This window comes from Emydura macquarii, unplaced genomic scaffold, assembly GCF_026122565.2.
Source record: "Emydura macquarii macquarii isolate MOO-44397 ecotype Brisbane River unplaced genomic scaffold, CSIRO-AGI_Emac_v2 contig_383, whole genome shotgun sequence".
Classification (NCBI taxonomy): Eukaryota; Metazoa; Chordata; order Testudines; family Chelidae; genus Emydura; species Emydura macquarii.
In genome coordinates this window covers 105,490-130,225 of record NW_027130520.1, presented here as the reverse complement: position 1 = coordinate 130,225, position 24,736 = coordinate 105,490, and the positions used below count along the sequence as shown (strand labels likewise).

The window sequence follows — 24,736 nt, the reverse complement described above, 5'->3', positions numbered from 1 at the left end:
AAAGAGGCAATTGAAAAAGTAGCAACAGCAAGGCTAGCTACAACATAAATCAACTCCCTTTGCTTTTTATTGTTTACCCTATCTTGGTCTCTCTTCTTTGATTAAAAAAAAAAAAAGATTCTTTTTCATGGCCTTCTTGATTTTTAATTTTGTGCAGACAGCTTGGTGAAAAGTGGCATATAAAAACCTTGAGAGTGAGAGAAAAAGCGAGATAACAGTTCAAACCACTAGTAAAGAGTAGAAAGTAAAGAGAGAAAATATTACATTTTCCTCCTTTAATAACTTACAACTGAAAAAGCAAAATGTACCCATCTATTTATTTCTCTATGCTCATGGTGCCTTCAAACAATTCTGGAATGAAAATCATCTTTATAATATTATAATGTATAATTATTATAATATTAGAGCAATGGTTTTCAACCTGTGGTCAACCCCCAGGGGTCTGCAGACTCTGCCTAAGATTTCCAAAGGGGTCCACACCTCCAGTGGAAACGTTTTAGGGATCTGCAAATGAAAAAAAGATGGAAAACCACAGTATTAGACAGACAAGGGGGAGTGAACCAACTTCTGTTGGTGAGAGAGATAGCTCTTGACTAATGACACTACTGAGATAATGGATGTAGCAAGCAAGGAGGAAGGCGTGTGTCTGTGTGTGCCTCACAACAACCCCCCCTCCCCCCCTCAGGTGCCGGGGCTTCCCTCTCCTGCTGCACTTGTGGCCTGGGCAATCCCAGCTGTGCCCTCTCCTGCTCATTTCCCAAATTCTTCTGTGAGGAGAGCCTGAGCATTAACCTCCCTCCGGCCACCCCTAAGGCTCAGGCATTAGCTGCAGCGTCAGTTACTGCTCTCCCATATTAGCTTTGGCAGAGGCTGCAGGGAGTGAAAGCTCTGCCCTTTCCCAGCCGCTGGTTGCCACCCCCTTCATTAGCTTGTTGTGACACAGAGATGGCCAGAGACAGGGCCAGCTAGCCCCACTCAGCCTCACTCACCGCCCCGCCACCCAGCAGGTCCGCTCCCATCCCTCCCCCCCGCTCAGCTCCTTCCCTCGCCCGCTCCCAGTCCCTACCCCCCTCTTCTCGCGCGGCCGGTCCCGCTCCCTAGACCCTCCCCCTCCAGTGCCTTGTGACACACACACGCCGCTCGCAGCGCAGCGCAGGCAGCGCGCAGCGGGGCGCAGGCCAGGCCGGGCCGGGCGAGGACTGGAGGGCTCTTCCCGGGCTGAGCGTGCCCGGCCCGCCTGCCTGCCTGCCGCAGTAGTCATGGCTGCTGACGGGGTGGACGAACGCTCCCCTCTGCTGTCCGCGCCCAGCTCGGGCAATGTCACCCCCACTGCGCCGCCGTATTTACCAGCCAGCAGCCCCGGAGGTAAGGCGAGCCAGCCCCGCCGCTCTCCCCGCCCGCGGCCAGCTCTCCTCTCCGCCCGGCGGCTGGGCGGCGAGGTGTGTGCCTGGCAAAGCCGGGGTGCTCGTGCTCCTGCTCCTGCAGCTTGCCGTGGCGCTGCCTGCAGAGCTTTCTCGGCGTGCCTCCCCGCAGGACAGAGGCTGGCTCGGGCTGGGGTATTATTTTCCGGGCGGGGGGGGGTGGGAAAAGGCTGCACCGCCGAGTTTGCCGCGCGCCGCACTCGCCGCAGCAGCCATCGGTGCATTGTTACGGGCGGTGATGATGAGGCGAGTCAAACGTGCAGACCCGAAGGCGCATCGTTCACAAACTGATGCCCGGCCTAGGGATAGGTGGGGAGTGGTTGGGGCACACGTTGTTCCCATGCCCTTGAGAGGCTGTTGCTCGGAAAAAACAAACAAACCGTGCAGTCCGTCTTGATCCTTATTGAAAGCCTCATCTCCCCTCTTCTCCCCCCCTGCTGACTTGGGGGTTCCCTATTCCTAGCCTCTAGCAAGTCATTGTTTCTACCTCAGTTCAGATCTGTCGTTGTTACCTTGACAGTGGTCAAGAAACGGCCTGGGTGGGATATTGCATATTTAATTGGCCATTTAAAAACCCACCCACCTTTTGGTGCTGCTTGTGGTGCACACCTTAGTGAAAGGTGATACTGAACTTCTTTTGGAGCTGAAAGTACCTTTTACCTTCCAATATTTTTTGTTGGAGTTGCCCTAGGAGGAAACAAATTGCAATGCTGGCATTTTCAGGCTTTGAGAAAAATTGTGTCTGATTGCTGCTAGCAGCTCTTGATGGCACTGCCCTGCCTTGAAGAGGGGGGCGGGGTCGTTGCTGGGCCTGGAAACTAGCAGCAATGTGTATAGTTTAGTGAACATTATGCTGAAAGAGGAAAGGAATAAACAAATGGCAGTTTCTCAGGTAGGAAGAGTAGGCTCACTTTTTCTTTACTGCATGAATTTTAGGCAGCAAAGGAAAAGCTGAGAAGCAATCAGTAATGCTTTTAAAAAGGCAGGGTAAGGCATGTTTCTGGCAACACTTATTACATTCACATTTAAATTTTTTTTAAAAGCTAATTGTGTGCTGCAGAGCAGGCTTGAACTGGTATAGTTATAATATCAGATTCACACCTTAGTGTTTGAAAGCTAAATTAACAGATTTTACTCCTCCATTTAATTAAAGGATATGTGAACTATGTAAATTCAGTGTGGTGAACTGTAGGACACAGAGAGAACGCTACCTACTGCAAGCATATCAAAGAATCCAACTGGAACAAATGGAAAAAAGGCACAGAAAGACCCCATTTAATTTCCATTGATCATCAAAGCCTTGTATCAGTAGACACTGAGTGGTGGAATTCTGCTCTGGTGAGCAAACTGCTACTAGAAAGTAGCTTAGCATCTATACCCAAAGTGACTAACACATGTCATTGCAAGTTTGGTTTTACAGGCCACACATGTAAATGGGAAGTTTGAATAGTAGGTCATTGACTTGTGAATGCAGGATCCAGATTAATGCTGTGTTATTAAATTCACTTCTATAGGAGTATGGCCTGTTGGGAAAGGTGGTCTGCTAAGTAAGAGGGAGTTAATTTTACTTAAGGAAGCAACAGATTTGGAGCTGGGAATAGTAATAAACTTAACTTACTTTATTAATTTTATAATTAATTAATTAAAATAATTACGAATCTGTAGTTTACAAAACAAATTGGTATAGTTTTTTTAAATTCATTAAATCTCTTGAACGAAACAGAATGCCAAAAAAAAAAGCTCAGACTGTCTAAACTAAATAAGATTAGTTCAGCTTTAGTAGCAGCATTTAAAATGTGAGGTTCCAATTTTGCTCTAGTTGGCTTTAATAGGAGCAGATTTGGGTCTCTGTCTTTACTTGTCTTGTTACCAATTAGGATCTCCAGTTTTCATGTACTGATTAAACCATGTCTAGAGCTAAACTGAAAAGAGATTTATGTGTGAATATCCTGTGGATGGGAGTACTAAAGATAATGGAGAAATGCCACCGATGAGTAAATATATATTTTTGTGTAATCTCTGATCTGACAGGAAATATGGACATGAAAATGTATCTCTGCTAGGCTCTTTGTTAAAATTAACCACCATGTGGCATTCTTAATTACACAAACCAGTAACGCAGTCCTCAAAACAGGTCATGGAGACTGGATTTTCTTTCTGTGGGATCTAATGAAGGGTTGACATCATTCCTTATATTTATAACCTTCTTAACGTTAAAGTATATTGGTTTTCAGGCATTTTGAATGCTCATGTTCAGTTACTTTTTTCCTAGAAGTCCTTGTTCCATAACTGTTACTCTATGTTCATTTTTGAAAATTTTATGATTAATTATGTAATGAGGATGCCTCAGTGCAGTGGCTTGCATTTGAACCCAGATATAAGCTTATGTTGTAGCACTTGGCTGAAACCTCGTTCTCCTTCCAAGTAATGTTATTACTTCATAGTTTCTATGATGTCATCGGTGAATATTTGTGAGAGAGCCCAGCACTTAAATTACATGTTCAGATGGAAGGAGGAAGCAACAGGCTTGACTGATTTTGATACCTGTAATATTTTTATTAATACATTCTATACTTCTCCCATAGAAAAGGTGCAGAATCCATATGTTAATAGGGTCCTTAAACATTTTGTTGTGCTAAGTGTGTATGCCAGATAGCCTATACAATTCACTTATATGAAAGTGCACATTAAGCTATACTAGCAAAACAAAATGAAGGAATAGTGAAAATTTGCTGGCATCCAGTATATAGGCTAAGTTGCTGTAGTTTCCTGGTTAATAGCCTCTGTATCTAAATTACTTTTAAGGCAGGCTACTTGGCAGTTAAAAAGAAAATGTATAATACATTTAGGCTGGTTTAACTAATAAAGACTGCACTGTAATGTGTTCACACAAGGGGCAGAGTTAAGGTTGCTCATTCTATGATCTGATACTGTTTAGCTACATACCACGAGATAGGCTGTCCCATACACCTCAGGAGATGTGCAGGAGAAACCTTCTCTTGTAAGTCTTAGGAGCTGCAGAGGTGCTGAAGCACGAGTTCTTCAGTGGTGGGGTGAGGTGCCGAAAGCAGATCATGGGGGAGCACCCAGTGGATTGTGCTTGCTGGTTGAACAAGCAACAAAATCCCTGGATCACTAGGACCGAGCAGGAGTGCAGGCCATGGAAAGGAGATTCTCCTGCCTTCATCTTGCGCCCCTTCTTACCTGTCATCCACTCAGAGATCAGTTCCTGTCTCCTACCCACCCTCGGTTTCAGGTCTAGGGATGTGGCGTGTAAAGGCACAGTGGAGCTTGCTTTGTAGCTCCTTGGAGCAGTGCCCTCCAATGTCTGGAGCTGAGTGCAGGGCTGCACAGAGGTTTTTAGGAGGCAGGAGCAAAATCTGAAAAGGAGGCCTCTCCACCCTTCCAAAAATACCCCAGGGTGCAAAAGCAATGAGGGGAAGTCTGGGGTGCCCACCCTGCACTCACTTCACAATGGCAGCTCCTGTCCCATGGGACTGGGTCTGGATCCCTCCTCAGTGCATTGCAATCTGGAGTATGGGGTTGCAGTACCATTCTGGTTTGTGAACCCTCTCTGAGTGCATTAAATATCTGGACATATTTTAGTTAAATACAGTACCCACAGCTGATTTATTCCATTAAATTGGAGAGGCTTAAATGTGGCTTGGGGGTGTAGCAGCACCCTCCTTTTGGAGAGGAAATTCCTGCTTCTTTCCTCTGCCTTTGCTTCTTTTGGGCCCTAGTGACCCAGTTATTTTTCACCTAGGCTAACAGCCTGTTTTCAGGCTAGTAGATGCTGGATGCACTTAGTTTTGTTATTGTTATTTATGAACTCTTCAAAGAGAGAGAACCACCTTTTTAATATTGAGGAGTGTGTGCACATCCCCAGGACTCAGTGGGGTGCATTGGAAGCACCAGTGCATAGGGAGCATCTTTTGTTCACAGCAGTAGCAGAGTGGGATCTCTCAAAAGCACACAGGAGTGTGGTAGGAATTGTTTTCTTGTTAGAGGTTTGGAAATGCCTAACTCACAAGCATACACGCTATGGCGAGCAGATAGTAGGCATGCATGTTCTTACCGAGAGGAGCAGCAGGATACACACTGTAGCGAAATACTCCAGCGGCATGCCTGTGACAGAGGATGCACTGGAGCCATGGTTCTGCTGGCCAGCTCATTTAGACTATAACCTCTTATTGGCAGGAGTAAGTTTGTTTCATGTAGTGAAGTGTACCTCTAGCTTTGTCATTATGCAGTGCATGTTGAAGGGAACCTTCATCTGGACTATCTCCTTGCCCAGTCACTAACTGCCTGTCTGTCTTATTTGTGGACCAACGGCAATGACTCTGTGGATCACTGGATGGCTGCAGACTATACTTTGAGAGGCACTGAACTAGAGGAATAACTTCTTTTTCTCAAAGTATTCTTCATTACCTCCATTTACCCTCCCCCTTTTGTGCCCCTCTTTAGGCCCAGAATCACAGCACAGAGGATCTCTCTGGCCAAGAAAACCTGGATGCCTTTGGAGATGGTCTCTGCTTTTCTGAATGTCAGGCAGAGGAGGGATTTTCAAGAGTAATATGAGATATGGCTTTCTAGGGGGGCTGAGTACATTACTCCATCCACAGGATTCCTATCCTGGGCAGAAAGGGATCCATCTCCTAGCTTGAACTAGGATACTCTGCATTGCTGATCTGTTGTAGCTGTTGTTTTCCTTTTGTTAGAAGTAACATTGATAATGTAGCTATTGACACTATGGTTTATAGCAAGAATCAGACTTCATTACAACGTGTGCTCTGAAAAGATCTATGGCTTGTAAAAGCAAGATTCGCTGGAAATGACTGGATGTCAGGAATACTAGGCCTGTGCATATGAATTGTTTTATTGCTGTCAGTAAATTGTATCTTACAAATGCCAAAAATATTGAGTCTGAAATTCAGGCCATTAAAAAAGCCATCTGCAAGTATTATATTAATGTGCTTTGAAAGCTGTCTGCATTTCTATTAAGAGTTAATGACTGGTAGATTCCTAAGGAATCTGTTTTTCTTCTCCCTTACAGTATACTCTTGAAATTTAATTATTGGTGTTTGTTTGTTTTTGGAACACCTCTGAATGCATTTTTTTTTTTTTAGCATGAAGATTATAGCCTCAATATTTCCTTCATTCTGGACTGATCTTTTTGCCCAGCCTTGCTGTTATAGCTCAGATGTCAACATCAGGTCCAGTGCTAGTCTATAAAATAATCATAATAACCTGAAGTATTGGAAGCAACTGGTGTAACAGAATATTAGTATCTATGCTCTACAGCTCTAATATGGGGCTATGGTAGTGATTCTTTCCATTAGAAGTCTTATTTGACCGATCTCAAGTCTCCATCAGAGTATGGCTGCAGTGAAAGAAGACTTGCTTGTGCTGGGTTCCGTCATGCATGTTGCCAGTATTTAAAAAGGCATTCAAGGACAGTCATCCAGGCAAACAGCAATTCTGTGGGTTGGTCGACGCCCAGGCGCTGGGAACTTGTGTGCATTCTGGTGACCTCCAGGATTTATAGCATTTTCCAAACAATTGTCACAACACAATAGTTGGCAAGTGTTGTTACCCTTCTTTTATGGAAGGGGAAAACGAGGCACAGGTTACTTGGTCCTGCTTTGAGCAGGGGGTTGGGGGTTGCCAACCTTGCATTTTAGTTTTTACTGACATGAGGATCTGAAGTTGATTTTTTTTTTTTTTTAACTGACACAGTAAACTTTTTACTGACATCACTAAAAATACCATAAACAATACAATGATGTTAGAAAAGTGTGCACTAATGATATTCTGTACACAAGAATTTGGAATTATGCAATTGTTTTTAGCTGCAGTTAATTGATCAATCGGATTCTTTGGGCATGTGCAATAATAGAAAACAGGAAATTGACAAAGTCATCCTCAGTGTAGTTTTATGATACAAGAAGTGATTCTGAATGACAACAATCAAATGTCAAAATACAATACGTTTTATTTCTACCCAATTTCATGGACATTTTCATTCATTTACACGTTTATGAACAGTGTTAAAATTGTATATTTATTGACTTGTCCGTAAACTTACAGACAGTTGGTAACCCTGCTTCCAACCCATATCTTCTATGATTACAGCCTCTGAACGAATTGCTCTTGGGGCTAGGATTAGAAGGCAGAAGTCTCTTTGTGACTTTTCCCAGTGGCACGCAGGGTTGTTAGGCACCTTGCTGCCACCTGCCCTTAGCGTGAAAAAGCCTTGTCTGTGCCTGCCATGGGCCAGCTCTCTGAATCTCCCAACTGCAGGCAACACATGTACCGCCGCCTCCCCTCCCCCCACAGCCCTTATGAGCTCTGCTGTCCCTTATGTAGGCTAGTATTAGGCACACTCCAATCCCTGAATACTCCAAGTTTCCCCCATCATGTCCAGCCCCCTAACCACTGGACACTCACAGAATTAGCAGATTTTCTGTTCCCAAAGGAACAATATGCTGCAGCTTACTAATCATACCTTAGAACACAGTTTTGCCTAATACACAGCATTCAGTTATGTTTAGAGAGAAAGCAAATATAACAAAGAATGGAGATTCCAGTGGTAGCAAACAGAAATATTGGAAATAAAGGGTTACATAGAAAATAAAATCAGAATGTGCATTCTACAAACTAAGCTTGGCTAACACAATGCCCTCTTGTCTAATAAGGTACTGCTTACCCAAAGTCTTTCAAACAGCGTTTTTCAACCAGATTTCCTCTCCTGAGACAAAGTATGCTGACAGTTTCTCTCCTGATGAAGGATGCCCTTGCTTCTTTCCGAACCCCTAAATATATTAGACAGTCCTTTGTTCCTCTCCTGTATACAGCCCCCACCTCCCAGCTGCTCACCTCTTCCTGTTAATTTCTTTTCCTGAAGTCCCCACAGACTTCTTAGCATTTGATTCAGTAGGCAAATAGAATCCTGTAGTAAGACATGCAGTACACAATGGTCAGCTAGGAGAGATGACTGTCTCTTACCTCTTGTCTTGTGGAACCTGCCTTTAGCTAGGCACACTACCTCTAAGTGACCTGCCTTTAATTACAATGGCTTAAAAGCGTAATTTGCAATGTATATACATATCTTCATACATATTATCTGAACATGCATTTCACAAAGATAATTGTTTCATTATAAATCGTATATGATTCTCTTTGGTAAACTAGAATGTAAATACCAGTCCCAGCGGATCTCTGTAAGCCTTATGCATCTCTATGATTTCTGCCAGTTGGCATCAATGGGTCCTTGGGTCTCACCCTTGTTCTTAGTTCTCTTCTTAGCCTGCTAGATGTTATGCCTTTGTTATTGAGCTAACTCTTCTTGTGGCAAGAGCTGACTGCTCAACAGATGGTGGAAAGGTGTTTATGGCTGCCCTAGCAGCAGCAGCCCAGGCATCACACCTATCTGAATTTCCCAACTTTCAATCATCTCAGTTTTTTTTTCCTTTTTTAACTACACTGATCTGTTTATAGTGTGTGTGCAGATGAGAATATTGCTAGTTTCCAGACTCCAAATGTTTTTAGTTTGGGTTCTTGCTGGTCACAGTACATGCTTCTTTCTCTAGTAGTGGGTAGTCTTGCACTGAGAATGTGGAGAGCTTTACTTGTGTCTCCAAATATAGGCATCCCCAGGCATTAATAGTAGTGCAGTTCTTCGGAAAATAAACAATGATTAAAATATTCTTGTTCTGAAGTTACTCAAACCTCTGCAAGAGTGTATTGGTTTCTGCAAAGGGTGATGGCTATCCTAAATAATGAAGGGCCAGATTCTGTTCTCAGATGTACTGGTGTAATTATGAAGTAACTTCATATATGTCAGTGGGGTTACTCCAGAATTTTACCAGTGCAAATGTTAGCAGACTTGAGTCTGAAATTTACAAGAATCCAGCTTTTTTGTTCACAAAGTCTGTGTAGACTACACAACAAAGAAACAGACTTTAACAGTATCTTAGAGGATTGTGATTTCTCATCATCAGGAAATATATTGTAGATTTTTCTGAGTACTTCAATACCCTACCTGCTCACAGGAATGGAGGGAAGGAATGAGGTAGTCTCTCCACAAGCTTAAACAAATTTGCTAGAACTAACATTAGGCCTGTCAGCTTTAATAATAGCCCTCTAATACTTTCCAGCATCTACTGTTTTGCTCAGCACTGCTTGCTTTATTTTTTTTGGGGTAGAAATACCATGCAACTCTTTTTTGGTTTCTCTGAAATGTTTGTTGATAGTTCAGCTGTGAACTACTGTATCGTTTATTCAGTGTCTCTTGGCTCCATGCTTCAAGAGGAGCTCTTTTGTAACATTTTCTATTTTATGCTGTTTTCAGGCCTTGAGCGCCAGTAATTTTTACCTCCTTCTCACAACATATTTAGTGCTCTTTATATAATTAGTATCTTGGAATAAAAGTGACTAAAATAGACTCAAGGTATTATACTGGTAAAACTTTACTTGGGACTGTTGTGCACTCGACTGAATTTTGCAGTGTTATTGTAGAGTGTTAAACTGTTTGTTTTCTATTGCCTACTGCAATTCCCTATTTAAGAACATGTGTATAAACTGTAGTGGGGACCTACTCTCTTCTTTCCTTCCGGGTTTCTTACAGACACTGGGATGGAGAAAAGGAAATCTGTTAATTCAAAAGGGCAGAAGACCTTTTTGTTCCCACACAGTGCTGAGCTGTTGTTTTTAAATGACTAACATTTTCTTCCACTCCATTACATAAGCTGCATTTGCATTTATATGCCAGTCAACAGAACACCCTCCCCTAAAACTCAAAACTTGTCTGTGTGACTGCTGAAAGCAGGAGCCCCTAGGTTGATCAGTCCAGCCTACTACTTCAAGATCTACTAGGCTAACTACTCCACCTCTTCTGGCACCAAATGCAGAATTGTTTTACACAAATTTCCATCAAGGGACTAATCCATGTTCTTAAAGAGCCTGATCCTGAGAGGTGCCAAATGTTCTCCACTTCCACTGAAGTAAAAGGGAGTTGAGGGCTCTCAGAATCTTCAGGGTGTGCCTTCAATACCTTGCAGGATTGGGCGATAGCCCTTGCTCTAGGGGAACTATTCTTGCTAGAGCCAAAATTTCCTTTCTTTTAATTTTACCAGATTTCATCTAGTGTTACTCTTTTTTGTACCACACTAAATATATCTGTCCCAGTGTTGCATTCTTTTCAGATAATATAAATGCTTGTCAGGACTTTCCCACTTACCCAAGCTATGAATATTTTATTTACCTCTTTTCATTTTCCTTCCAGGAGTTAATCTTTCTTGTCCCCACCCCCTAGTTGTTTTTGTTTCTCTTTGAAATCTTTGGAATTTGGCCACATCTCTCTGGTATTGAAATGCCTAGACATAAATGCAGTATTACAGAGGCAGACATGTCACCTCTTATTGCCTTCCCAATGTGTGATGAGATGCTTCTGTATTTTCAGTATTCTATAGTATGGTTATAGAAGTAGGATTAATGTGTCAATACAGAATATTGGGTAAAAATTGTAAATTAATCAGTTCTGTGATTAATCATAGATAAATAACATCAACCACTAACTTTCTGATTTGGTGTCTTAAGTTAATTAAACCATCGGAAATATTTTCTGCTGTAGAGTGACTCTGAGCACTCTGTTGGCTTGGTTTTTGAACGGCTTCATCATTTCTTTGCAGCAGAACTCCCACCTCCGTATACCGCCATTGCCAGTCCTGATGCCAGTGGTGTTCCTGTAATAAACTGCCGTGTGTGCCAATCACTAATCAATTTGGATGGCAAGCTTCACCAGCATGTCGTTAAGTGCACGGTTTGCAATGAAGCTACGGTAAATGGGTTTTTAGATTTTCCATTATTGCTGGTTATGTAGAAAGGGTATGTCAGTATTACTGATTACTAGAGAGCTAACATGCTTATTCAAGGATTATTGACACAAGGGGAGTGGGGGGGACACTGTTCTCTGTTACCAGCAAAAATGTACAGAGGCAATAAAGTCTTCAGGCTCCTAAGTCTACTTGTGTCAGGTTGAATGCATCTTGCTTTCTATCTCTTATTCTTAGCAAATGGGAAGTCAAAGGGTTGAGAGAGTCAGGTAAAGCAGAAGCTACATCCCTGATGTTCTAGGAAGAGATGAGACAGCATGAGATGACAGGCTCAGAAAATTACACTTTTTGAGGGGTAGGAGGGAAAAAAGGGGGCAGTATTTCTAGATGTGGCCAAAACAATGGAGGTGCCTTAGGTATTTTAGATGTAATACTCCTGGGGAAATTCTGTGCCAAAAAAATAACAATTCTGCGCACAATATTTAAAAATTTACATATTTTATTTGTCAAAATAACACAATATAGTCACACCAGTTTCAAAATACCTGTCAGCAAGTATGTCTGTAACAGTACAAACAACAAAAAAGATTCCCCCCAGGAGTAGAGTTAAAGAAACTGCTATAATAGTTCCTTTTTCTGTGTTGTGCTTTTGTTGGATGCCTCAGTCTGAATGTGTCTCACGTGCCAACTGGGCACACCTTCAGGGAAACCTCTGCCCCTCTGGTCTCAGACACCCATGCCTTCTCCACCCCACTCCAGAGCCCAGCCATGGGGCACCCCCGTCCCCAGTCCAGACATCCTTATTCCTTTGGCCCCAGAGCCCATGGATCAAGGGAGGGAAACAGTCTGATGCTGTTGTGCATTGCGCAGTGGCACAGAATTCCCCCTATGAATAATGTAAAATAAGGAACACAATGCCTAATCCAGCCACTGGTCTACATGTGTGTACTTTGCTGAATATATGCACTGTTGTTTTAAATAATACTCTAAAGACATTAGTTTTAAATATTGTTTAGAAAGTTTATGCTGTATTTGTAAACTCCTCCTATCCCTCTTATTTAAAAACAAAGATGTAAATTTTTTCAGGACCTGAAATCTATAGTGACCCCTTGACATACTTATAAATGCAAACAATGGATATGGATTTCATTATGCTTCCCATATCAAGGACTGCAGTGTTACACAGTAAGGGACAGATGTGCCTCTTCCCCTTGGATGGGCGCAGAGCATCATGCTTACAGCAGAAATAAATCATTTCCATTAAATTGAAGAAGGAAGATTTTTGGATCCTAAGTGGAATTCTCCAACTCAGCAGAAATCCCTTCCATACACTTCAGAGGGGTTTGGCTGGGCAGAGAAGATTGGAGGGGCAGTGGAGGGCTATTCTCAATGGCGTCATTTCCCCCACCTCTCCAAGCCAAGTTGATCAGCATTATATCATGTGGTTCGTGTCCCTGTACTGAATTTAACCCACTCATCCACACATAATGACGGTGGCTCGCTGACAGCACAGGACCGTTGAGACTTGGGAATTCTAGGTTAATTCCACATTCTCTAGAGGTTACTGCCCCTCTGTCTCAGCCTTTTCTCTGCCTTGTCCGAGTCTCTGCCTCCTCACCTAGCCAATCCCAGTTTTACCTTACCAGCTTCTCAGTTCTTGTGCCTGGTACCACAGCAGCCCCTGGCATGTGGGAGCAACAATGTCAGGGAAAGTTCCCCAGCAGCCCTGCGCTGGAGGATTCCCAGTACAGATGAAATCTTTGGAGAATGTAGCTACCAGACTTTCCAAGTCCACAAGTATGTGAGAGCTGTGACGTTTTCAAAGGTATAGAGCTTGACTAACTATGGGTTATTTCCCATGGGGATGGCAAAAGGCATATCTCTGACATTAGACTTAACTTCCTATCAAATTCCAAGGCTTTGCACCAAAGTTAGAACAATGGAGATGCTAGAACTCCTCAACAAAATGTTTGGAAGAATTTTTTTTAACATAGGCAAAGTAACGTATTTCCCTAACCTCATTCTCAGAAATGGCTGAACCCTTTTTGCTGAAACTTTCCAAAAATATTCAGCCTGAGGCAGTCACCAGACATGGAAAATTTCAGCCCTAATGATTAAAGTTCGGCTGAGTAATTGAAAACAGTGTCTTATAATGGGATGTGTCTGGCAACCTTAACTCTGTGTGAGTTACCAGCTTTGTATATAATAAAACTTTTCCATTAGAAATATGTCAATTAATGTGTGAACACACTGATAGAAACAAGTTAATATTATTTCATAGATTCTTAGGAAGGAACATTATGACCATCTAGTTTAATCATTTGAATAACGCAGAAAAAGTTGAGAAATTCTAAAAATATTTTTAAACGTATATTTTAATTGTTGAAAAAGAAAGAGGGAGCGGGGTTGTTCTAACAATAAAAATGTGCTTCATCTGAACACTGTTAGCAGGAACTCCTGAGATGATATAAAAATACAGGTCCTTGCTTTAGGTGTTTGTGATTAACTCTTAGAGAATGAACACAGAAACCTGACTTTAATTTGTAGTATCACAGCACATAGCCCTTTCATGGACCAGGACGTTATTTCGTTAGGCTCTGTACAAATACACGCAGATAATATTTCAGATATTTTGTTCTATATTATATTATAACTTAAATAATTAACAGAATGGATACATTTTGGTCCAGATTCTCAAAGGTATTTAGGCACATAACTCCCAAAAGGTCTTTGTTACTTACTTACGTAAGTAAACCTGTTGCAGTCAGTGGGACACGTAGGCTTTGTCTCTTAATTAAAATGTTTTCTAAACAAATATCCTTGCTTAACGTTTAATAAAACTGCAACTTTGTAGGTTTTGAACGTTTAATAAAATTGCAACTTTGTAGGTTTTTAAAATATGAATTGGACACTTAGTCCACTAGGCTACAAAATCCTTGGTTGCTTATTTTTTTTATATACAAATCTCTTACTAGAGACTGTATATTACATGGGTGAGGGTGTGTGTATATAATAGTGAATATATAGATAGAACAAGAGAATAGTGAGGGAGATGTGGATATTGAAGCATTCAAGTGGCAGTGTGTGAAATACTAGCTTTCTTAGGATTCATTTTATAAAATCAAATATAAGGGCTACAGAGTTCAAATAAAATGCATTCACAAATTCATGCAAATACACCTGTGGAACCAGGACTTAATTTAGTATTATCTTCAACTAAAAAGTGAGACAAAAGCATTTTCCTACTCTTTCAGCTAAAGTTAGGATGCCAATCAATAACCTTCATTGTTTATTGTTAAAACTTTACCCATGTATCCTTACAAGTTCTGTCCTATAAAGAGAGAAACTGTACTTCCCTTTTCTTACCTTTGGATTCATGTCACATCAGTAACTCTGTTTAAGTACTTAGGAAACTAGCAAAAAAAAAAGAGTTCACTATTTTATATAAAATTTCTGATGGTTTATTTTATTTATTTATTTATTTATTTATTGTCTAGCCGATCAAAAACCCTCCTTCAGGAAAGAAGTATGTTAGATGTCCATGTAATTGTCTCCTTATCTGTAAGGATACGTCCCGGCGAATAGGATGTCCGAGACCCAACTGGTAAGACCTAAAGAATGTTAATGACAAAGGTGATGTGAATGTTATAAATATTTTAATGTCATTATTAGCATCATACATTTATCAAAGTGTGTCTGCTTTCATTAACACTGCATAAATATTTGTCCACTGGTCTGTGTGGACCGAAATTTATTGGATTCATTAGGTTAACATATTTAAAGAAGAAAACTGTATTACTTGTGCGATAATAACTATTTCTCTAACCTGTTTGATATCAGTTTCAAGAATGTTTTTTAAATATATTTAATATGGAATAGTATATTGTGCAAGTTATATGTTAGATACTGTATGAGGATTATATGAAATGAATAGCATACAGTACAGTGGGGAGACAACTTAAAAGTTCTGGGAAATATTGTGCATAATTTCCTGCAAACTCAATTTTATAGTAATTCCATGGGAAAGTGGTGAAACACACAACTTGCATTATAGTAACTCTGTGGCGAATAACTTGAAACTCTTGTAACTTTCCATAGCAGAAATCCTTCCTGCTCCTTTCTTAAAATATAAAATAAAATAAAATTAGCCAGTGAACATAGACTAGTTAACATAAACTGATCTGATGTTTATGCTAATCTTTAGAATTCTAAAATAAATAAGAGGCATCTGTCTTGCGCACACCAGATGACACTGCATACTTTAACACAATAAGTAAAATCCTGGCCTCATTGAAGTCAAGGATTTCATTCCATAAATCTAAAGAGACACATTATGTACTAGACAACCAGGAAGCACAGAATAAACCAAATTACCTAATTTTTGTTAAAACATCAGTCCCAACAGTATATGCTTCTTCAGCAGCTCTCCTTGAAGGAGAGCAAGATTGGGGATTGCATTCTATAGTAAAGGGCCTTCACAGAGAATGCCCAGCCAGTGTTTCCTGTCTTCCACATTGAAGGGGATTTAGCTGAGGCTTAGCGGTGGCAGCATGGCATGGGGAGCAATGACATGCGGATTACGTGATCCTTTGTGCTTGGCTTTTTTTTTTTTCTCTCTTCTCCATATACTGTCATTTTTGTGTATACAAGCCATGTGAGCAAACAGGAAACATGAAATGATAGTGTGGTTAACTTAAAAATACAAAACCAAGCATGTGGCAAAGTTGACATTAAATGGTTTTGGAGCTCAAAATTGGTGATTTATTTTCTTCTAGTTGATACAAAATGCCCTATTTAGGGCTAACTAAATGCTAAATAATTTCGTGTATAAGAAAAAGATTTCCTTTTAAATAAATAGTTGTTTTTCTCTTAAGTGGGTTCAACTGTATTGGATTCCTGGTATTTTCTGATCCTCTCCATTTGAATGACACTATGCCAGCTCTCATTCCCATTGCCAACTCTTGGGTGGATGTAAAAGATGGCTAATGTCATCTGAGTCATCCTCTGTGATGGGTCCTACTGAGCGAAACTCCTGGGAAATAAACAGGTATCTCCCACAATCTGTCCATGCCTCATGGTCTGGGATTTACGGAACCTGATGTTTTCTCCCAGTGCATGCGTGTCGTCTTGTAAATTGGGCATATTTTCACTGCTTGCCAAAGCTGCCAGGTAAGCAGTCTGAGGGGAGTGTTGGATATCCCCTCTGTGGGCAGAGATTGTGACCACAGAAGAGGCAAGGAGACTCCCTGGCCTGTCTTGGCTTGGAGTGTGTGGGAAAGAGAAAGAGAGTCCTATGGGAAGAAAAAAATCTGTTTGGAGAAGGGGTGAGGAGGGATGCCTGATTTCGAAGGAAAAGGAGAGTTTAATTGGGGAAGGATGTTGGCTGGATGGCTCCTCTTTGTGGAAACTGTGTGTTTCCCCAGCCATTGCCACCTATCCCTATTCACAAGCCTGAATACTTGGTCATCCCAGACTTTCTGACTCTCAGTACTCCCTTCTTCACATCCCAAGCTGTACTCTGCCATTTTCTGGCTGGGCCTCTCTTCTTGAAACTGCAGCCATTTACATGGATCTTTATATAATCTTTTATTAAAGAAAATGGTGTCTTCCTTACCTCTTTGGAAAACACTGTCATGAAAGTCTTAAATTTGATGCACATATACTAACAAGTAGATTCCACTTTACAGTCGTCATATATCTGGTCAGGTCTTGCAGAGCTAATAACCTAAATGCATCATCCCTTCCCCTCGTTAGTCTAATGACATGATGTATATGTTTAATGTTCCTACCACAGTAGACGCATCATTAACCTTGGTCCAGTGATGTTGATTCCTGAAGAGCAGCCAGCCCAGCCTGCCTTGCCAGTTCAGCCAGAAGGTACTCGGGTGGTGTGCGGACATTGCGGAAATACATTCCTGGTAAGTACCAATGTGCTTTGTAGTGCCATGGTTTACGCGTACTCTGGGAGCTGGGGTTGTGATTCTCAGCTCATGTAGCAGTGTCTGCACTAGCTCTGCTCAAGCAAGTGAGCTAGAAATAGCAGTGTAGCCAGGGTAGGAGGGGTAAGTTGCCCAAGTACATACCATCCCCGACCCCCAGGGCATGTACTCAGATGGTTACCCTGAGCTACCATCTGTGCTATCCCAGTTACACAGAATGTGTACGTCTCTGTGACCTGGGAAACACACCCCCAGCTCCAAGTGTAGATGTAGCTGAAGGGCTAAATTCTCCTCTCAGGTACATCAGTGCAGTATCACTGAAATCAGTGAAACTTCTTCCAAGAGCCTATCCCACAGTGCAGTGTTGATATGGAACCAAAGTTCTTTGTGAGTTGATTGTTAAGACATAGATACCACCTTGGGTATACGGTTTGTACCTGGGTATTCTTTTGTGCTGCTTCAAGAAAATCCCCCACTATTCTCTCCATCTACAAAAGAGTCAGGCCAATAATCAATATATTACTCATGGAACACTATTGTTTAAGGGTCTATTGTTGTTTCAATACAGTGCTGATTATATTCTGTGATAGATAAACATATGTAATTGTTTCTATTATAGTTCACTTTTCAGATGCTCATAACTTTCTGAAACTTTCACATCTGGATAAAATTCTCCATGCTTGAACTCCAGTTCTGCCCAGACTTAAGCACATCCATAACTTTTATCAAGTGGATAGTCCTTTTGAAGCTATGCTCACATGTAAATCAATGTAGGATTGGAGCTCTAGTTTGAGACCAAAGGTAAAAAGTCATTTGAAAGTTTGAGCAAAATGTTCAGCTGTTTTAGAATAGGAGGATTAGGAGAAAATTCTTTTTCCACTATAAAAATATTTATGCAACCATTTGTTGAATAGCCCTGTTGTTGTAATACATGAGGTTTGAACGTTGAAATTGACTATAGAATAGACCTTGTAGAGATGTAATGCATGCATAATTAGACTTGATTTCAGAAATGTGTGTTTGAAAATCATGTTGTGAGCATGCATAGTAGACATTGTTGCAGAGTGCATTAGTTACGCCCCCATGAAAAGATGGCCAAAGCAAGCACTTGCAGCTAAATTGTTTTCACAGTCAACTGACCAGTGTCACCTTGCTAAAGCAAGGGCTCTGTCCAACCTTGTAAGGTGTGCAAGGGCTACGGATAGACTCTGGTTTACCTGTAGCTAAATGTAAAGGGGCTGCTGTTTGCCTTGTAATGGGTCCAAGAGAGGGGCTTCCTTGTGGTGGTTTTGCTACAGAATGTTTTTTTTCCCCCAGGGGTACGTTTACAGATCAGTTAAAATGCACACTAACCACCTTAAATACCATTGGAGTTTAAATTACAAGGGGTGCTGAAGTGCTGTAGGCGCTAAGAGTCACTGGTTAGTGAGCTGAATCATGAATTCATACACACTATCTGTAAAGGTTTTTTTACAATGCTGAAGTTGTGAAGTCTTGGAGACAGAAATTCCTTCTAATGACTCTTCTTTTTTTCCCATTTTTTCTTTAAATTAAATAAATAAAATCATACCTCCTGTAACTAGGGCTGTGAAATGATTACAAAACTTAATTGCGATTAATCATGAGATTAAAACATTTAATTGTGATTAATTGCAATGTTAGTTGCACTGTTAAACAATAATAAAATATAATTTATTTAAATATTTTTGGGTATTATCTACATTTTCAAATATATTTTCAATTACAACACAGAATACAAAGTGTACAGTGTTCATTTTATATTAATATTTTTATTACAAATATTTGCACTTGTAAAAAATAGAAATAGTAATTTTCAGTTCACCTCATACAAGTACTATAGTGCAATCTCTTTATGCGAAAGGGCAACTTAGAAATGTCGAGTTGTTGTTTGTTACATAACTGCACTCAAAAATAAAACAGTGTAAAACTTTGGGGCCTACAAATCAACTCCGTTCTATTTCTTGTTCAGCCACTCACTTAAGACAAACAGGTTTGTTTACATCTACAAGAGATAATGCTGCCCACTTCTTATTTACGTCACCATTTTTATGGCACTTTTGTAGATAGTGTTGCAAGGTATTTACATGCCGTATATTCTAAACAGTTGTATGCTCCCCTACATGGTACTAAAGCGAGCATTATACACTTTGTGTTCTGTGTTGTAATTGAAATCAATATATTTGAAAATGTAGAAAAATATCCAAAAATACTTATAATAAATTTAAATTGGTATTCTATTATTGTTTAACAATGTGATTAAAGATGCAATTAATCGCAATTAAGTTTTTTAATCGAATTAATTGGTTTTGAGTTAATCGCTTGAGTTAACTGTGATTGACAGCTGCATTTGTAACCTATCGGTTCCCCCTTAATCCAGTGTTAAAGTTTCATGGTTAAACATTTAGAAATCAGTACATTTGAGCTTGTACGCACAACCTTAACTGACTGCTTCCTTGTAATTACAGGAACACAGTATTTCTTAAATAATACATAAGATATCTTTTTTTTTTTTTTTAAATCTTCAATCTTCAAGACCAAATACTTCCAAGGGCCTGTTTATGGTATGCATTTTATCAAAGATCACCTTATAATATGGGTTGATCTAGCCTTTGTGGATGGTCCCAAATTGGTTAAAATTATGTTACGGAATCCTGTTAGAGCCAGGCATAATACAAAAGAGTGCAGTCTGGTAAATGATCATAACTTGATTCTGTGACACTGTCATAATGCTGTTTGGCTGGATCTACACAGGCAAAACTAAACAATTATAAAAGAATCACGATATTATGTTTTAATGCATTATAATGACACAATAATATGCATAGTGCAGACAGGCCCTTACATTGCATTGTTTTACTAGAAAGGAGTCAGTGTCATATGCAATCAAATTCTATTTCCTAACCTACCAGTCCCTGTAGTTCAGGTGTTCTTGCAAACTCTGAGTTTTTAATTCTTTGTCCCTCTCTACTGCATCTATAAGAGTAATGCATATTTGTAAACTACATAATTTATTTAGAATCTACTCTGCTATGAAATGTTCTTTGATTCTTTGTATGAACAAGAGTACAAAAACTACTTTGCATATACCTACCTTCAGAAAGCTGAGTTTTCTGATTTAGTATCTTATTCATGACTGCAAATCTGACAGCTGTTTTAGGGAATCACACTCCGAGTAATATTTTAAACCTGGTTCAGCTGAGTCTGTAGATCAGCTTTTGTGCTCGCCCCAGAGGATACCAGAAAACTGTTTGTGCAAAAAATTGCTGATTTTCCACTTTTAATTTGCTACAGGATCTAATTACTTTGGCCTGTTTTCCTGCTGTGTGGAAAACTGTCCCAAACTATATTATAACAGTAACAAAGTAGGACCTATCCCCCTCAGCACCTCAGTGAGGTTTCAATTTGAAAAACAAGTGGTATTAAATAGGACAGTAAACCAGAGAAATAAATCTGGAACGTAAGCAGAACATTTCATATATATGAAATGTTATTATATATTATATATTATTTATATATATATGTCTATTTTCTCATTACCCCCTCTTTTTTTCCCCCTCATGAGTAGTGGTTTGTTCACCCATTCTGTGAAGGCATTTATTGCCACATAAGAAGTGGATATAGACTGGGATTTCCTTGTCTCTTCTGAGTTCGTATTTGTCCTTTTTATTTTGTAACCCGCATCCCCACTTATCTCAGAATTGCAGTGGAACCTCTCTCCTACAATCTAGACAATGGCCATTTTGGAATCATGTGAGGTGATAGAGGGCTCATATCTAATATAACTTTGACTATAGACCCAGTTACAAGTGTGGCAGTCCCCATACATCACTAAAATGTAGTCTCATCTATGCTAAAAGATGGTATCATGCAATCTGGAGTGGCTTATGATTGTGAGTACCAACCTCAGGACAGACTGTGAAGAAACAGGGCACAAACCCAAACTGGTTATGAGTTCTATACTTAGATTTCAGCAACCAGGTATCAAGTGTGAACTCAACAAGAACTGTAATAGCCTCAACATGTAATCTCACACTGTCCCCTGGGGTACTCTGGTTTATCTTGTCATCCAGGCAAGCTTGCCTTTTTTATAGATGTTCCCTTGCACCAAAAATCACAATAATATTCAGGTTACTCCCAGACCCAAAGAACTAGTCACTTTCCATAGGTCAAGTGCATCCTCAGGTCTCTCACCAGAGACAACACTTGTAGCCAATCCTACAATAAACTAACTAAAGATTTATTAACAAGGAAGAAGAATTAAGAGAGTTATTTATAAGGTTAAAGCACATTCAAGTGAGTTAGTCTTAGATTCAAAAAGGTAATAGAAGCTGTTGTAATATGCAAGCTCTGTAAGTCTTATATGGCTAACCTAGGCGAAGTACTGGGGAACTCTTGCTTATGCCTAGAAATCCCCCCCGTCCCTCCCCCCTTTCCCCCCCCTCCCGACATCAAGAAGCATAGAGATGATGATTTCTTCCTGTCAGGGATTTTTATTCCCTTCCCCCAGAGTTCAAGCTGATGGGACGAGTGGTTGTGCACATCTCCTCTTCAAAGTCTTTTGTCTACTGTCTTTTGTTGGAGAAGAGATGACACCCCTTGTGGTAAACTAGTGTGTCACACTTGATAATGCTTTTCTCCTGACTGGCTTTATTGTTGCAGAGCAAATACTTTTATAGTTACTGAGCAAACATTATAAGGTAATATTTTAAACATGGGATACAGATATTATAAATGAGATTAATGAATGCGGCAACTGACAAGCATTTCATAAAGTCTAAACACATTTTTATAAATCTAATATCTATTTTAACAGTGTTAACTCACAGGTGAGCCAGACTGGTTTCCAGCTATGCCTTTGTCATTGTTCAGTTGAGGCCTTGGCATGAGCTGGTGTAACTTTGGTTGGGGTAGGGTTTAGAGTTTTGCTGTCCTTCTCCGAGTACCTAAAAACAACTCTCGTGGAAATGCACATGGAGTCCCAGAATTCAGTCATTGAGGATTTTCAGCAAGGATTGCAGAGGGTTAACCTCTCCACAACCAAGTCCAAAAGGATGAAAGGAATGAATTTAATTGTTAAGTACCAACTTTATGAAATCTTATAATGATAAAACAACATAATAAATAATAATTTAATTTCTACGATATAACTTTGCTACTTTATAACCCTCATACGTTATCTTCATAGTTATACATAAACTTAAATAAAGAAAACAAATTACATCTGAACAGATCAGCCCTCACAGAAACACAGTGAGTAGAAACTCAGAGTTCCCAAAAGCAACTCAGTTCACCTGAGTCTCAGTTCCAATCTTTGATCACCAAAATCTATACGGTCTGCTGAGTCAAACACACTTCAACAATATCTTCTCTCATCTTGCTTGTAGGATCCTCCAGCTCAAATCCATGTAGACTCTTCCTCCTCCTCCTCTTCTGAAATCACTGTTAGCTAGTCAGCTAACTAATTAACCAACCACTCAGTTTAAGTATCCAGATTTAAAAAACAAACCAACCCCCATCACAAGAAAAATACAGAACTGAGAATAGCAAAATATAAATGATTCTTTCCCCTCCATCACATTTCAACAAGAGAAGAGCTGGTGATTCATACTAGTGAAGACAATTTAATTAAAACAGTTTGGCTAAAATCACATAACTTCCCAAGTTTATAATTAAAATAAATTAGTTTTCCGTCCCAATTTCCCCGTTCTATAATTATGGCTGCCAGGGCTTCCCTATTGGAAGATTAACTATCAATAACCTGCTGCAAAATGCTTCAGAGTTAAGGAAAACACCTTACTTCCTGCTCTTGTGGCTTAGCTTCTCCAAACCTGCACAGGGCACATGGCCTTTGGAAAGCAGCTGACTTGATTGTTTGTCCTCCTGGAGTCTGAGTCCAGCTACAGGGAACCTATTGAGTATACCCAAAACTATCAGATCCAGTTCCAGAAACTTCTGGATGTAGAGTGCTAATTTTGCATCTGCCTAGCAACAGTGAACCCAGATCAGCTCATTTCTACCCACCCCCTTTCTTTATACAGTTCTTAAAGAGATATCTCCTTGTTTGGCACATGAGTTACACTGGCACCTGGTCTGCCAGCCTCTCACATGGAACCAGGCAGCCATCATGTAGCTGGGTCCTCTGAAACACTTATTATAATGCCCTCTAATTATCTCTAGAGACCCAGCAAATGTTTCTTCAGGGTCCAGATTCTTGGGTAGTACGTACAGTAGATCTTATAGTGGAAATTTCTGACTAATAACTGGTTCCTTTCTACCAATACATGTCTACAGTAGTGTAGTTAAGGTGCCAACAGTTGCTGCCGTTGTGTCCTGTAGACTTTCTCTTAGACAACATGGTAGACAAATACATCAGCAATTGTAGGAGCCTTTTTTGTGCTCGTGCTTCCACTGTTGCTACCACTGATGAAGCTGAGCTAACCATAGTAATGATGGAAGATCTGGGAAGTAGGTGTCAAAGTTCCAAATCTCTGATCTCCTACTGTGCTGCCTGAAAAAGCATCATTTGAAGGGTTTTAGGTATTTCTTTTAATGCTTTTAATTCTTTTAATTAGCAGTGTTTATTGATCCATAGGTATATACAGTATTTACAGCAGATTAAAACATGGCCCAGAGCTTGTTCTGTAAAGTTAAGGGAAACTGTCAACTCGATATTTGTGAAACTGGCTAATTTAAAAATAAACGTTTCTGATAGAATAGCCTTAAATAAATAAAGAAAAGAAAAGAAAAGAAAACCTAGACATAGTATTTAAAGCATGCAAAAGGACTTTTTTGTTGATAGGGATGCTTATCAGGGTGCTTTCAGCAAGGGAGAAATTGACTATACAAAGTTCTGTCAAATGCTTAAAGTCAGCTAGATATAATATAAAATACCTTTTTCTTCTTTCAGTTGTAGTTCTCTTAGTTGTTGTTTAACTACACTAGCTAAAAAAGTTTTCTAGTCAAATGTAGTTTTTCATGTTGACTATGCCCCTGTACTAATTTCTTCACTGAAGTTTTTCTTTAAACACAATATCTGTAATTGAAATAAATGTTCATAAGAGTTCTTTGACATTCCTGTCAGTGTTTCAGTACATCCATTTAGTGAATGGTACTATTGTCTCTGCATAAGCTTCTATTTTAATGAGACAAATGGTATTTCGCATTCAGAGACCAAATCTCATGAGGCAAATTATGACTGAGAAAACTCAGGTTTTAGTAGAATCTTGAAACAAACACTGTTTTCCTTGTTTTAAGGTAGAGTCTAATTTAAATCAATGTCTTTGTTTAAAACAGCAGGCTTAACTGTTAAGCTAACCAATACAAACTAACATTAACATTTACTTTAAAACAATTTCCCTGCATTCTCTCACCTCCATTCATTGGCTACTAATAGGATCTGAATTTTGCAGTCTGAATCTGTCTCAAGTCAGGATGGATAATCAACAGAAACTCAAATTTGCAGTACGTGAAGTACTTTTCTGTGCACCATTAACTGGAAAACTTCTCCATGATTTTTCTG

At 40.0% G+C, this 24,736-nt stretch overlaps 1 protein-coding gene across 2 annotated transcripts in view; it reads left to right on the top strand.

The window, feature by feature from the left end:
• The first annotated feature begins 1,040 nt into the window (after positions 1–1,040).
• The window catches only part of PIP4P2 (phosphatidylinositol-4,5-bisphosphate 4-phosphatase 2), a 47,979-nt gene continuing 24,283 nt past the window's right edge, over positions 1,041–24,736 (top strand). Inside the window, exons 1-4 of one of the 2 annotated variants that reach the window (XM_067536254.1) lie at positions 1,041–1,365; positions 11,117–11,262; positions 14,755–14,861; positions 17,052–17,175. In XM_067536254.1, coding sequence (XP_067392355.1) covers positions 1,260–1,365; positions 11,117–11,262; positions 14,755–14,861; positions 17,052–17,175 — 483 coding nt within the window. In that variant the 5' untranslated portion in view covers positions 1,041–1,259. Of the gene's footprint in view, positions 1,366–11,113; positions 11,263–14,754; positions 14,862–17,051; positions 17,176–24,736 lie in introns of both variants that reach the window. The other variant, XM_067536247.1, reaches the window with a different exon arrangement.